The following is a 16,109-nucleotide window of genomic DNA, read 5'->3' as shown; positions in this document are numbered from 1 at the left end:
GATAACCAGTTAATGGTGCCTCTGCTAGGTATTATATGGCTCTTTAACCAAAATTCGGTGCATTGTGGAGCCATAAAACTGGATCGTCATTAATAGAGTCTGCCGATTACTAGGGACTGCCTGTACGTACTATGTTGTAGATGCATTATTTCTTCTATACCAACAAATGGATCAGGTTCCAGATTGGCTTCAAGCTCCTACCAAAAGTTTTATATGCCAAATTTTTTTCTTTTTCTCAATACTGTAAGGTAATTACAGATACTGTCTCTTTGTCCTTCTACCAAATTTACAATGCCTCATCCCACCTCTCACACTCATTCTGTTCAGTACTCGATGCACATGAAATTAGGATTACTGTAGTGAGACCCATAATAGTTTGGCCGGGGCATCCTTAGTGGAACCCTTTTTACCTAACAGAACAAGTTGTTGCAACTTGGATTTTTCTAATGAAAATAATTAATCTTGTTTGTTATGCATTTTTAAGAAAGTATGTAATAAAAACTGGTTTTCAGCATAGGATGCTGGGTTGGTTGTGAGTAGTTGAGGAATTTACAGTGGTAGTCCCTGCTTATTGGTGGATTCGGTTAATGGCGATCCAGTTTTATGGTGCTTGTCTAGCCCCATACAATTGGTGATTTATGGCACCATAACTGGCCAAGTTTTGGTTATTGGCGACACAAGGTGCTGATAATAGAGTTATGGCACCATAACATACCTAACAGGGGCACCGTCAACCAAAACTCAGTGCCTTAAGCGCCATAAATCGCCTCATTTCAGTTAATGGCGGTTTTCACTTATCAGCACCCCACTGAAAACGGAACCCCCACCAATAACAGAACCCCCGCCAATAGCGGAACACGGAACCCCCGCCAATAACTGGGAACTGCCTGTAGTCCCTCAGGAGTTAAATAAACTTATAGTGCATTACCAGCTGTATTAAGTATACTATCTTTAGCATAGGAAGGTGTTTGTTACTTATTTACAATTTACTAAGTTTCATTTTTTCTTTGCAGGTGAAATAATATAACTGGGAGTATGGCGGATGGCATGCTTGCCTTGTCGTGGAATAACCATTCCACGACATTTAGTCACATGTTGTCCCAAATACGCCAAAAGGTTTGTCTAAATTGTCAATGGTATCATAAGTTGTTTGGCTTTTATTTGCACTGTTCCAAAAGGAAGTACAGTAAAGTATTTAATTACTGCATCTAATGTTGGTTTGTGCTCATCCATACTGTATAAAAACCCCTTTGTGTTAGTCATTGGATTTTTTTAACGGAATACTCGTGATATGATACTGACCATTTATCATTAAATTCTTTACTATATATTCATTATGTTAAGACATCTTTTCCTTATATTTACAGGATAGGTACACAGATGCTACAGTAGCTTGTGAAGGAAAGTTTTACCACGTTCATAGAATGGTGTTATCGACGTGTAGTACTTATTTCGAAGAAATGTTTGAGTTAGCGAGTGCCGGCAAGCACCCCATAGTGTTGTTACAAGATGTTAGAAAATATGAACTAGAGGCTCTTCTCAGTTATATGTATGCAGGTGTGGTGTCCGTGGCACAAAAAGACCTCTCTAGACTAATAAAGATAGCCGAGTTGTTACAAATAAAAGGACTGGCTGTGCCAGATGAACTCCCTAGTGAAAAGAAAATTAGTACAAGTAATCAGAGCGAAAGGACAGGTAGCGGGCATCATAAATCCGCGCATTCGTTAGACACTAGTGATGGTAGAACTAGCCCTAGTCGTAAGAGACGGAGACGAGAGGAGCGCAGAAGTTCCCCTCATTCTCATCCCTCCACTTCGAGTTCGTCTAGGACGCAATATAATCAAGAAGATGATGATGATATTCAGGAAATAAAAGATGACATAGAAAGACAACAAGAACAGTTAGGTTTAGCGCCTATGAGTGATTCTAACCATAGTGTACCGAGTGTAGAAGGAACTAGACCCATCATTCCTGGTGATAGTGGACCAAGTGAACAGCCGCAGTTGCCTCAGGAACAGCCCAGAAAGTCAGGCAAGGTGAGAAAAATGTGCTGATGATGTTCATTGTTCCTATAATAATATACTAGATCTCCTAACTATTTAATGTAGGTGACGTGAATAAAGTTATAAATTGTGCATGTGAAGATTAATATGATCCAACAGAAATGTAGACATTGCATTTTATGTAGTAGTATTCCTCAACTTGAGCTGGAGTCGGTCGTTGAAACTAGGTGACAGGTTAGTTAACTGGTGGGTAAGGGGAAAAAATGATTGCTACCTCTTCCCCCTATAACTATTAGGTTATTGCCTTCTTACCAAGCTTCAGCGACTGATTCCAGCTAGTTCTGGAGAATATTCACTTTACCCTTAATGGACGGACATGCTCACAAGTAGCAATAACAGTCACTCATGGTGAGTAACAATATTACGTGCCATCAATTTTGGGGAATCAGGCAGGAAAGAGGTGTCATTACTTTTCTAGCCTATAAATTCACCAATGGCCGTTTTTAGACCGGTTAAAATCCACTGGGCGATTCATGAGAGACTTAGTTGGGTTCTTGACTTCAAGGGAGGATGTAGTGCATCTCTGTCTCACAAGATGTCTTGTTGTAAATTTGCTCATAAATATACCAAGGGATTGCTGTTGGTTTTAGTTTTTTCTTATCTTTTATGATAGTATGTCAGTTATAGATGTAATTGTGCAAAGAAAAGTGGAAAGAAATATTAGTAAAAACCTGTATAAATCCAGAAAAGTTATTGCATCTTCATTCTCGGTAAATTTACATAAATATTTTACATATACAGTGGACCCCCCGTATTCGCGTTCTCCGGATTCGCGGACACATTCGCGGATTTCTCTCAGGAACGTTTCCCCGCATTATTCGCGGAAAATTCGCGCATTCGCGGTATTTTTCTACGATAAATATCCACAAATTCCTGGTTTTTGTGATCAATTTCATCATAAAATGCACTTTTTTGTGATAAAACTATTAAAAAAAAACAACCAAGTATGAACATTTTTAGTGGTTTTTCTTAAGTTTTAACTAACAAAATAGGCTGTTTTTAGCGCTTTTATAGGGGTTCCAAACATTCGCGGATTCTAACTATTCACGGGGGGGTCTGGTACGCATCCCCGCGAATACGGGGGGAACACTGTATGCTCAAAATTTGTTGCTAATGATATTTCTTATCTGTTTTGATATTGTGTGAGGTATTATAATTTTACAAAATAAATTTTTTTTATTAGAAAAATCATGTATAACGTCATAAAATTTACGATTGTCTTTTAAAAGAGGTATTGTAAATAGTCATTTTCAACTCTTCGTGGAAGGTAGGGAAAATTTTCTAGAATCTTTTTCTTACTCCATGTGCATTTGTCCTTCTATTGAGTTTTTTTTTTCTCAAATTGACCAACCTCAAAGTTTTGCCAGCCTGGGGTGCTGTGTATTGGTTTATTATCCCGTCCATTAAGGGTTAAAAGGCTCTGGTTTTTATACCAAAAAAAAAAAAATTTAATTAACAATTGCATAACACATATTTATCCTCTTAGAGGTTTTATATATTTTAATATTTTTTGCATACAGTTCTTTAAGATTAACATTATTTTTTTTTGTTTTTTAAGGATGGCAATGATGAATTAGTGTGGGTCAAAGAGGAGGTTTTGGATGACCCTGGAGAACCAGGGGCAGATTCGATAAAGACAGAATTGCCGTCGTATGGGGCCGTAGGCCCTGGCGGTGATGAAAGTGTAGACATGCCTTCTGATGGTCAAGAAGATTACTCACAATCTAGTCATAGTCAGATGCCTCCACCACTTTCAGAGCCAGTTGCAGAAGCCCTAGCAGGGCCCTCAGGGATTCATGAGGTTTGTATAATGGTATTACAAAGGATTGAATTTAAGGACTTAGATTGAATATACTTTTACATGTGCAACCCTTTTCATTTTATCTAAAAATTTTGAGCTCTTATTTTGTGTAAGTGTCTTGAATGTATTCTAGCTGACATTTTGCAAGATTTAGTAAAACAATTCATGGTACTATTATATATAGGTAGCTTAATAATTTGTGTGGTATTATGAGTTTATAACCCTATTTTCATTAGTACTTTTTACTTGTTAGAGCATTTTTTTTTAAAGATTTAAATAGACCCTTAAGTAATCACCGTACTACTTTATATAAACAAAGGTAACTAAAAGATCAAGAACTTTGGCCGGGTAGTGTTATTGATTAGGGTACAGCTTGGGAAATATTGTTCTTTACGTGAGTTTTAGGTATTTGGGACACTTACAGATACCACTTCCTGACAGTAAATCCAAACCATATTTGTTCCTGCTAAAATGTACACCATTGTCTGTTATTTAGGGGTATCCTTGGCCCCAACTGGAAAGGCCTATTGTTCCGACACGGCATACAAACCTTCGGTCCTTTTACAATAGGAAGGTACTAGCGGCAGCTGGATAGGTCGTAAGCTTTCGAACAAGGGGTTCGGTAGTTAACTGCTTGTCCGACAGGCGCGCGCGCGCGACTGGGAGGTAAACAAATCACTTTTGCTTTCGGCCTCGCGGTGGATGGACGTGTTGTTCGACGCTCTCTGCCCGCTTCTCGTCGTTTGCTTTCTAAGTATTTGGTTGTAATTGTGTGTGAAAGAGTTATTGTAAGTACAATTATTCTCTTTTTTCATATTAATTGCTGCTTCAATTAGTAATTATGATGGAATCTCCTCGCCTCGCTACCCCACGGAGACTCTGCCCGGGTATCGAAGGGCGTAAATGCGGGAAGTTCAGATCGTTCCCGGAGATTGACCCTCATATTTTATGTGCTCGGTGTCGGGGGCGCGAATGCACCCGAGCCGAGCCCTGTGATGTGTGTAATTAATTGGTCGGTAGGCGCAGTGGACTTTGTATGAGGGCAGGAAGAAGCGAAGGCCTGCAAAGGAGTCGTCGGAAAGCTCTCCCGCGACTCCTTTGGTGACGGACACTTCGTCTTCTTTCCTGCCGCCCGCTCAACTTCCATGTCTCGCGCCTTCCCCTTCGGGGGGGGTGTCTAGGTCCTTCTCTTCCCCTGACTTGTCGAGTGTGGAGGAGGGCGCTAGATACCCTGACGTCCAGTTGTACTCTGGGTCCTCTATCCGTTCGTCTTCGGGCGATGTGGGTAGAGGATCCCCCTAATAACCCGACTTTTGCCTCCTCAGGTGCGGCTTGCCGCGAAGGATGACCTCGGACAGGTGTGGGCATCGTTGGGGTTGCAGGCGTGCCGAGTGTCCAGGGGCTGCTCTACCATCTCGCTGGCGCCGTGGCGGTCACCCATGCAACGGTCTCGACCACCACCACGACCCTTACAACACCCGGCTACGCTTCACCTCCTCACCTGGTGTACACCCAGCACGCGGTCTCTGTGACACCCACTACATCGGTGCAGGGGCCAGTCGCCGTAACTCGGGGGAGTGTGATGCCGCCACCTGGGCCTTTTGCCGTGCTGCCGCGACCGGACTTCGTGTGCCCGAAGAGCTCGCCCCTGGACCTCCCACCGGTACCTAGGATGTCTGTGCCGCTGGTTCGACCACCTGTACCGCCCACACAGTCTGCCGTACCTGCCGTGACCACCGCTGCTGTACCTGTACCTGCTCCTGCTGTCTCGTCTGCCGTTCCTGTGATGCTCGCACCTGCTGATGTTGTTCCTGTTCCTGGCGCCGCTGCTCCCGATGCTGGTCTGTTCGGACAGGTACGTCCGGGCCCTGTTGCTTCGGCAACAGCAGCCCCGGCTCCGTCCTGGATGACAGATCTGACGTCGGTCTGAGGAGGTTGACGAAGAAGAAGAAGAGGAGGAAGGAAGGTGTCGTCGTCGTCTTCATCGTCTTCTTCGTCGTCGTCGTCGTCTGCCGCCTCTTCCCCTTCTTCTTCTAAGGCTCCCCCGCCGAAGAAGAAGAAAGGTCGCCTCCCCCCCCCCCTAAGAAGTCTCCTTCGGGAACTTCTAAGGGCCCGTCTCGCTCTGGTGAGACTGGGGGGTTGGGTTCTTCCGCTGGTCGCCCTGCTCCTTCGGGAGCACAGGACCCGTCTCTTCTCCCGCAAGGAAGAAGACTACGGGGACCAGAGGGGTGCCGGCTAACACCGGCACTTCCTCACCTGCTGTCAGTGGTTCGGCCACAGCAGCAGGGTCCGGCTCGGCCACTCGTTCGCGAGAGAGGTACCGAGTGTACGGTCGTCTACCAGCGACCGTGCAGCCAGGAACCAGACCTCTGAGTCCGCTCAGCGTCAGGTTCACGGCACGGAGCGGAAGACTGGTGACAGCCGCTCACGCGACTCTCACCAGGCCAGCTCTCGCTCTCGCGGCGAGCAGCTGGCTACCCGGGCGGACGTGACGGTCCATGACCGGCCACGGGCTGAGGCTGGGAAGAGGTCCCCCCGTTCGCCGGCACCAGCCACGGCTGGTACCAGCGAACTGACGCACCGTGGAGGATACGCACCGATCTCACCGTGACAGTGGAGCTCGCCGGTCGCCTGACCGTCGCTCTCACAGAGAGCGATCGGGTACGGCGACCAGCACCAGCTCCTCTGACACACGAGACCGGGGCCGCTGTTCTCGGTCCAGCCGTTCTCCACAGCGAGACGGCTCGACTAGGTCTGCAGCTCGATCGCCACCGCGGGTTGGCGATCGCCTGCAGCCTTCCAAGCCCGCTGGTTCTGCCAGCGAGCGAGGAGGGAGCGTCAGGTCTGCCTCTCCCATACCTTCAACCTCCTCGGGTTACACCGGGAGGGGCGAGGTATTGAGGAGTGATCGTGAGGGGTGCGCCCTTCAGGATCCCACCACGTCGTCGTAACGTACCAGGCTCGGTTCTCGGACCAGCCAGGTCGTACGCACAGGTGGTTGGAGGAGACCGAGAGGGGTCTGTCGCTGCTCCTCTCCTTGAGGGAGGAGGGTCTCGGGAGGTGCTCCTGTTTGAGGACCTGGACGGTCCGACTCCGCAGGACGCAGTCACTCCTGAGATCCAGAGGAACTTTGCCGAGGTTATTGCGCTGATTCGTCAGCACAACGACCTCGGGGAAGGATCGCCGCTCCCACCATCCGAGCCCACGTCCAGGCTCGAGTCCGTTCTGGGCCCGAAGAGGGAACCCAGACCGACGGTGGGTTTGCCGCGTTCTGAGCTTGCGGACTCAGTGCTGGACCAGGTTTGAATCGCTTGTCTCCGGACAAGACGGTTCGCTCAAGTCTGGCAGGTCGAGCAAGCTGCTTCCACCTCCTCTGCTGCGACAGCGGCGGTTTTACGTGCCATCGGAAGACCCGATGCCGCCCAAACAGGTGAACCCGGAGTTAGCCAGGCTAACTCCGGGTGTGTCTCTGCAGCAGCTCCTGTCCGAGAACCTGTGGTTCTCGCAGCAAGAGGCACTCGGCCTGGAATCTACCGCCATGGCAGCTTTCCAGGCCGTCTCCTGGCTAGATCTGTGGTCCCTCACAGTATCTAAGGTCGCAGCCAACTCCGGGGGAATTTCTCCCGAAGATGACTCGGCCTTCAGGAGACTTTGCCAGTCTGGGGGAAGAGCCATCTCCTTCCTTGCCCACCAGACGGTGAACCTGTGGGCCAACCTGGTTCTCCGACGAGGGACGCTGTCCTTACTCGGGTTTCCAGGGCGGCTGGGCGTGAAGCGGCGTTGGGACTTCGCAACGGACCTTTACGGAGTTCCACGTCTCTCTTCCCAGGAGAGATGGTGGACGCTGCGGTGGACAGACGGCGCACTGACGACCAGTGACCGGCTGGCTTTTCACCAGGCGGTCTCGAAGGCTTCTGGGCAGCCTCGGACTGTGGCCAAGTCTAAGAGCTCGGCTAGCGCTTCCTCGGTGGCTAAGACGGTAGCTGCGTCGAAGCCCCGGGGAATGACTCTGTCTTCTTCGACTTCTGGCAAGGGGGGCCGTAACCAGCCCTCCTCCCAGCCCTCCCCCTCCCGTGGAGGCTCTGGGAAGAAGTCGAAGAAAGGGGGGAAACGCTAGGGACGGCGTTCCCCCTCACCTGCTGCCGGAAGTGGGGGGGTGCCTGGCCAGCCATTGGGCAACTTGGCAGCGCTACGGCGCCGAGACCTGGATTGTAGATGTCCTTCGGGAGGGATATCTATTACCCTTCGATTCTCGGCCACCCCTCACCTCCAACCCGGTCCAACAGCAGTCGTACGTTCCAGGGTCATCGAAGGACGTAGCACTGAGACAGGAGATCAAGACCATGCTGAGCAAGAGAGCTGTAGAAAATCGTCACGGATCAGTCACCGGGCTTTTACAGTCGACTCTTCCTGGTGGAAAAGTCTACGGGAGGCGGCGCCCGGTGATAGATCTCTCTCCCCTGAACCGGTTTGTTCGCCAGACCCGGTTCACGATGGAGACGGCACGCTCAGTGCTCGACTCCATCAGGGAGAACGATTTCATGCTTTCAGTGGACTTGAAGGATGCGTATTTCCAAATACCCATTCATCAGTCCTCCAGAAAGTACCTCCGCTTCATCCTCGACGGGACGGTGTACCAGTTCAGGGCACTTTGCTTCGGTCTCTCAACCGCCCCACAGGTGTTCACGCGAGTGTTCACTCTGGTGTCTGCTTGGGCCCATTCGCACGGGATACGTCTGATGAGGTATCTCGACGATTGGTTAGTCCTGGCGAGCTCCCGCTCGCAGTTGCTACGGGACAGGGATTCGACTGCTCGAGTTCTGTCGCGATCTGGGGATCGTTGTGAACTTCGAAAAGTCCGATCTCGAGCCCAAGCAGAGGATGAAGTACCTGGGAATGCTGATCGACACGTAGTCAGGGCGAGTCTTTCCCGCAGACTCGCGGATCAGCAGATTCAGGGAGGCAGCCAACCAGTTCCTGTCTCGGCAGGAAACAGGCAGCTCAGCGATGGCAAGTCGTGATCGGACACCTGTCGTCACTCGAGAAGTTAGTCCTCACGGGCGTCTTCACCTGCGGTCTCTTCAGTGGAGACTAAAGGAGGGTTGGTCACAGGTGACGGATCCCCCAAGCTTTCCAGTGTCACTGACACAGGAGGTGAGGCAGGACCTAGCCTGGTGGCTGGACGACAGGAACCTCTTAAGAGGAGTGCCCCTGCGCACTCCCCCCCCGGACATAGCAACTGTTCTCAGACGCATCGACCCGAGGGATGGGGCGCACACCTGGAGGAGTTGCTGACTTCAGGAGTGTGGGACGAGAACGACAAGCACCTTCACATCAATGTACTGGAACTCAAGGCAGCGTTCCTCGCTCTCCAAGAGTTCCAGGACCGCTTGATGGGACACTCAGTGGTGTTGATGTGCGACAACACCACGGTGGTGGCCTACGTCAACAAACAGGGGGGACTAGTGTCTCTCCCGTTGTACCAGTTGACTCGGCAGGTGCACGAGTGGGCCGAGGCACACTCAATAGAGCTGTCGGCACGCTACATTCCAGGGAAGAGGAATGTAGTAGCAGACAAGCTCAGCCGTCGGGATCAGGTGATAGGGACCGAATGGTCTCTACACCAGGACGTGGCGGAAAGGCTCTTCGACCTGTGGGGGGCGAGACAGTCGTGGATCTGTTCGCCACCCGGCACAACAGGAAGCTCCAGGTGTTCTTCTCGGCCGTGCCGGACCCATGGGCAGCTGCAGAGGACGCTCTTCAACACCCGTGGGACAAACCTCTTCGCCTATGCCTTTCCCCCGTTCAGCCTGATTCGCAAGGTTGATCAGTCGAGCACTGGTCACCCCGAATCTCAGGATGATCCTGGTGGCTCCCAAATGGCCACAGGCCATTTGGTATCCGGACCTGCTGGCTCTTCTCGCAGGAGAACCGAGAGAGATTCCCCCTTGGCACAACCTTCTCGCCCAGCCACACGTCGAGCGTACCACCGAGCAGTCCAGTCTCTACGTCTTCACGGCTGGCTGTTATCCACCATCTCTTGCGAACGAGAGGCTTTTCTCGTAGCGCAGCAACAGAGATGGCTGGAAACGTCCGTCAGTCCTCTGCAGCTTGTGTACCAGGGGAAGTGGGCCGTCTTCTGTGGTTGGTGTCGTAGACGGGGTCTATCTCCTCTCAGAGCCACTCTTCAGCAGGTAGCGGATTTCCTCGTTTTTCTTCGCCGAGAGAAGCTCCTCTCAGTCCCCACAGTCAAAGGATACAGAGCCGCCTTGGCGCTCGTCCTGAAACTGAGGGGATTGGACATCTCGAACTCGTTCGAGATCTCCTTGCTTATGAGGAGCTTCGAAAGGTCTTGCCCACCCAGGGAACTCAGGCCCCCTGCGTGGGATGTGACTCTCGTCCTTAGGAGTCTGACTCGAACGCCATTATGAACCTTCACGAACCGCCCAGCTTCTCACAATGCACAAAGTCTTGCCCACACAGGGAACTCAGGCCCCCTGCTGTGGGACGGGATGTGACTCTCGCTTTAGGAGTCTGAACTAGAACGCCGTTCGAGCCCACTCCGAGAGTCGTCAGACAGGGATCTGACCCTCAAGACCCTCTTCTTGCTGGCCCTGGCATCGGCGAAGAGAGTAGGGGAACTTCATGGTCTTTCCTATGATGTACGACACTCCAGGGGATGGGGATCTGTACGCTCGATTTCGTCCCGAACTTCGTTGCGAAGACTCAGAACCCGTCGATCCCTGACGACAGGTTCGAGTCATTCACGATTCCCTCCCTATTGGACTTCACCGATAATGATGCGGATGAGATGCTGCTTTGTCCTGTGAGGGCGCTACGGCGCTATCTGAAGAGAACTCGACACCTCAGGCTGAGTGTCGACGCCTCTTCGTTAGCACCGGGGTCACCAAGAAAGAAGTATCCAAGAACACTCTTTCATTCTGGCTGCGTGAGGTCATCAGGAGGACGTATGAGACTGATGGTAGTGACGACATCCGTACGTCCCGTCCGAAGAGCTCACGAAGTCAGAAGTATTGGCCCCTCGTTGGCGTTTCGTAAGAACTTCTCCGTGGCGCAGGTCCTGAAGGCAGGTGTCTGGTCTAACCAGACTACCTTTACGTCCTTCTACCTTCGGGATATTGCCCACAGGTCCTTGGATACCTTTTCCTTGGGACCCGTGGTGGCTGCTCAACAAGTTGTGTAGCTAACCCAGACCCTCGCAGGCTGAACAGCATCGAGTCCTGGTGTGACTGTGTGGATGGATGTGTGAGTGAGTGAGTGACTGGCTCTCTCTTCCCATCTTTTCCTCCTCCTCTACCTGTGGGCAGAGGGCCACGGTCGTCACTACGCTGGATGAGGACGAGATGCAGGTGAGCTATATGACAGAGCCCCATCCTATCCCTTTTTCACTAGGGATAGGAGCAGAATATCCACACTTCCTTCTACAAGGTGGGGGAAGTGGATGCCTACAAGAGTCAAACCCATGACTTTATATTTGCTCCTGTACAGGAACAAGTTCTTACATTGCTGGTACGAAGAGATACGCATGCCTCTCTCTTAGTACTCGGTCCAGAGGTCTGACCATTGATCCTGCGGTGCACACCCCGATCAATCGGACAGAGGCTTGGATCCCTCCCTCGCTCTTACGACCAGGGAGGCTTCCAAGGTTGGGCGAACACCAGTCTGTTCACAAAAGACTCAGATTCCACCCACCAAGAAGTGAGTCTTCCTATTGTAAAAGGACCGAAGGTTTGTATGCCGTGTCGGAACAAATGACAATTTGTCTAAAATTGCATTTTTCCTAACTATACAAACCTGAGGTCCTTTTACACATAGCCCCACCTCATGCCACCCCTCACTCTGCAGTTTTTTGCTTGGGCCAAAAGCAAAAGTGATTTGTTTACCTCCCAGTCGCGCGCGCGCGCGCCTGTCGGACAAGCAGTTAACTACCGAACCCCTTGTTCGAAAGCTTACGACCTATCCAGCTGCCGCTAGTACCTTCCTATTGTAAAAGGACCTCAGGTTTGTATAGTTAGGAAAAATGCAATTTTAGACAAATTGTCATTTTAAGTCTGGTAACAGGGTAGTTAATTGATGGCAGGTAGTTGAGTGTCAGGGGACTACCCATTCACCTGTTGAAGACCCTGCACTTTTTCATTGTCTAGAAATCTCACTGTTGTTTCAATTTTGCTATTGAAGCATATTTTTTTAGTATTTCTGTGTTGATGACAGAACAGTATGGTAAGTTTTACTTCAGCATGGATAATGGTCGTGAAAAGAGATGGTGCTAGTGTGTGGTCGCCTATGTTGCCCTTTATCGTGAACCTTCACTGATATTGATATTTTTGCATGTGAGGAGTGTATTGGCTGGTCTCCTTTTCAGTAAAAAAGAAATGGGAAGAAGCATAGAAAGGCAAGAAGTAGTGTCCAGATCTTCCGGAGGTAGCAGACCTTCCCTTATACCTATATCTCATTAAGGGGGCCGGCCGGAACCCCTTTATATGGAGGTATAGGGCGAAAAATGCAAAGTCATGAAAAAATTCATGGAGCTTCATATGGTAATTGAGAATACGTATACGAAATATTTCGTCAAAATTCCTCTTACTTTCGTAGTTACAGGGTAATTAGTTAACGTAACTCAATAAGCCTAAAACATTGATCCGTACAAGAAAATGCAATATTTCCTCTATTATCGTAAATTTTGATAATTATTGTCAAAGAAATTGGGAGAAATGGCATCTGTAGACATTCCCCGAGTCGAGAAGGAGACCAGGCTCAGCTACCAAGTCCATTTAGTGCGATCACAGACTTCGAGTAGTCTACACGTTCCAGTTCACCTCTTGACATACGCCTGCTTTTACGTATGTTTATGTATGTTTCGGCAAGAATTTCATCATGCCAATGAGGAAAAGACAAGGAAAACATCTCGCTAACATACAGATGAAGAAAAATCGCTCAAGTATTATTACAGAATATCATAATATATGCGTAGTTAGTGAAAAGAGAGGGGAGGGTTGCTTAGTAACGCCCCCCGTCTTGCTTGACAGCACACGTCACACTGTGCACCAAGGCTACGATCTTTGAGCAAAGAGATCTTCATTTATGATAAATAACAAAGTTTTGGTGTTTTAAAACCCAAAATGGAATATGAAATTCATAATAATCATGATTTATTAAATTGTCTTTGTAAAAAAAAGAGTACGCCTTCGAGTTTCACCTCTTGGCATTCTCTTGCATTTATGTTTGTTTATCTTTGTTCCGGGCAAGAATTTCATCATGCCAAAGAGGAAAATACAAGGAAAACATCTCGCTAACATACAGAAGAAGAAAATTCGCTGTAATAAGCCGAGTTAGTAAGAAGGGGAGAGAGAGAATTGCGTAGGAAGGAGTGCCCCATCTTGCCTCAAGCAGTGCCCCAGGCTGCGATATATGAGCAAAGGGATCTTCATTATGATTAAATTATGATAAATAAAATAGTTTTGGTTTATTAATACACAAAAAAGAAATATACATTCATAATAATCATTATTTATTAACATTGTCTTTATAGAAATACGAAGGAAAACTTTGAACGCCCGTATCTCAAAACTATACTTATTGACCTTCAAAATCTATCTTCTCTCTTAGTTTTAAAGCTATAACATTGGAATTTGGTATATAACTCAGAAAGACATTATAGAACAATCAAATAGAGCCCTTTTTTCCAATTTTTGTTTCGTATTTTTTTTATAAATTTTTTTCTCCTGATTTATAGGGTTTATTTTTTTACCATATTGAAAAATTCATTTTTATTGTAGTGTCTTACCGAACAATTATAGAGCCGTGATTTCCACGAGCGGCAGGATACTAAATTCAAATTTAGCGCGTCGGCGTCGCCAACACTGGTGGTGATGACGTCATCTCCCTCCACTCGCGGGAGAACCAGGTACAACTGCCCAGGTGAATTCAATTCTTTTCCTGCCGGCGTCCGGTGAACATCGGTGGTCGGTGCGGTTGGATGACTTTGCTTCGCTTTTTTCTTGTGGATTTGATCTTCGGAATTGGTGAAGTACTCTTTTTGGCGTTGTTGTTATTTTGCTTTTTATTTAGGCGTTGCCATGTCGGATTCTAGTCCGTCGGGAGTTAGGTTTTGCATCTCAGGATGTAAAACTAGATTATCCAAGCTAGAGTATGATTCTCACACTAAATGTGTTAAGTGTAGGGGACAGGTTTGTTCAGCAGATCGAACATGTAACGAGTGTAGTGATTGGACTGATTCTCAATGGAAGTTTTTTAGTTCATACTCGGAGAAATTAGCTAAAGACAGAATTAGAAAAAGCAGCGCTTAGGGAAGTAGACTTAGCTCTGCTTCGTCTTGCGATGCATCTGTTCCTTCTGTTTCTCCTCAAATTGTTATGTCTCCTTTAACTACACCTCCTATTCCTCCTACTAATCCCACTTCTCCGGCTTCCCGTGTAGTTTCTTCGACACCATTGCCAGTCTGGAATCGAGGTTAGATCAGAAATTTTCGGTACTAGCGAATACGGTTTTGCAACTTGGTAATTCAGTTAAGACGTTTTTGGAGAAAGCGGCCTCAGGTAAGAGTGTAGTTGAGGGTGCGTCTGTCTGTCCTGACACGTCTCCTAGACAAAGGTCACTGTCCAGCTCCCCCGCACCGGGGAGAAGACATAACGGAAGTCCAAGGGAGTCGATCGGATTTGCCCACAGATGCAGGCGCCTCTCTTGTTGAGCCTGTTGCGCCTCAACAGGGCTCGGTTAAGCGTTGGAAAGGTGTTGCGGTCAGACGCCTTTCAAATGATTCAAGCGATTCGTCTCCGGTCGCACGGCGCTCTTGGCGAGATTCGCCCGTTTCGCGTCCCTTAAAGAGGCGTTCAGGCGCCGATTCTTCGCCTCCTCCAGTCAAGCGGTATAAGGAGCCTGAGAGTAGGGTTGCGCCTCGGCCGTTAGCGGCTCGTTCGTCGCCTCAATCTGTGCCTTTTTCGGCTCCTCATCTACTAGTAGAGATTGTGGTTTTAGCGCTGTATCTAGCAGTTCTAAGGTGTTTCTTTAGGCGCTTTTTTCGTCTGTTACGCCTGATGCGCCTGTTTCGCCTCGAATTTCGGCGGCTCCGAGCGAGGCGCAAGTAGTTTTTCCGCCTCCTGCTGAACATTTAGGCTCTTCCAAGCCTACGTTAACTGTTTTTGATTCGTCTCTGGCGCCTTTGCGCAAGCAGTTAGAGATGTTAACCAACTGGATGAATGAGTCCAAGGGTGGTTCGAAACCTTCAGATCCGGTTTGTAGTTCCGTCTACTTCTTCGGCGTATCGGAGAATGAAGAAGAAGTAGAGGAGGAGGATTCACATCACCTCTCGTGTTATTCACGTCTCCTTAGATTTCTTCTGGTATCTTATCCAGATTATTTTGAGAAAGCGGCTCCGCGCTCCCCAACTTCGACTTTTTTGATGAGGAGGAAAACTTCAGACCCTCTCCTCCCAAAACTTTTTCTATCTAAAGCGGTTAGACATTCGTTGAAAGAGACGGAGAAATGGATGTCTATGAAAAGAGACTTAGGGAAGGCTCTTTTTGCTTACCCTCCCTCTAAGTTGCTTCGTAAGAGGTATAGGTTTTATGTAACTGGGGAAGCTCCTTCTCTGGGAGTTTCTGCCTCCTCCCAGGGAGACTTCTCCAGTTTAATCGACTCTCTAGAAGATCTGCTTTCGCCGCAGCGAAAGTTTTCTTTACAGCGCCTGAGTTGGACCACGTTGTAAAGAATCAATTTAAACTTTTGGAAGTCTTTAGCTTCCTTGATTGGACTATTGGCGCTTTAGCGGCCAAGATCGAAGACTGTCCTTCTCTTTCCCAGGAGTTAGCGGAGGATTGGATTGGTGTTCTGTCCTGTGCGGACAAATCCATTAGGGATGGATGTGATGAGTTAGCTTCGCTCATCGCCTTTGGTACCCTTAAGAAAAGGCAACTTTGGTGCTCCTTTGCTTCTAAAAGGGTTACGTCCCAACAGAAGTCTGCTCTCTTGTTTGCTCCTTTTGTGAAAGATAACCTCTTTCCAGACGATGTAGTGTTGTCAATTTCGTCTGCGCTAGATAAGAAATCTACTTCGGATTTACTGGCACAGTCTACTAAGAGACCTAAAGCTCCTGTGGAGACTGTTCCTTCGGTTTCTCCTCTGGCCCAAGCGCCTTTTCGAGGGAGAAAACCCAAGCGCTTCTTTCGGCCGAAATCGAATTTGCGACCTCAGTTCTAGGCCTCGGC

General features: G+C 48.5%; 1 protein-coding gene across 23 annotated transcripts in view; it reads left to right on the top strand.

Moving 5' to 3' along the window:
• The first annotated feature begins 967 nt into the window (after positions 1-967).
• Positions 968-16,109, top strand: part of LOC135205404 (zinc finger and BTB domain-containing protein 7B-like) — a 202,942-nt gene continuing 187,800 nt past the window's right edge. For all 23 annotated transcript variants that reach the window (XR_010312528.1, XM_064235917.1, XM_064235921.1 and 20 more), the window contains exons 1-3: positions 968-1,116; positions 1,368-2,036; positions 3,622-3,864. Coding sequence is in view for 22 of the 23 variants with exons in the window: in XM_064235917.1 (XP_064091987.1) it covers positions 1,036-1,116; positions 1,368-2,036; positions 3,622-3,864 (993 nt within the window). In the remaining variant the exon portion in view is untranslated. The remainder of the gene's footprint in view (positions 1,117-1,367; positions 2,037-3,621; positions 3,865-16,109) is intronic.

Source organism: Macrobrachium nipponense, chromosome 24, assembly GCF_015104395.2.
Source record: "Macrobrachium nipponense isolate FS-2020 chromosome 24, ASM1510439v2, whole genome shotgun sequence".
NCBI classification, from domain to species: domain Eukaryota; kingdom Metazoa; phylum Arthropoda; class Malacostraca; order Decapoda; family Palaemonidae; genus Macrobrachium; species Macrobrachium nipponense.
This window is presented reverse-complemented; position numbering and strand designations above follow the sequence as displayed.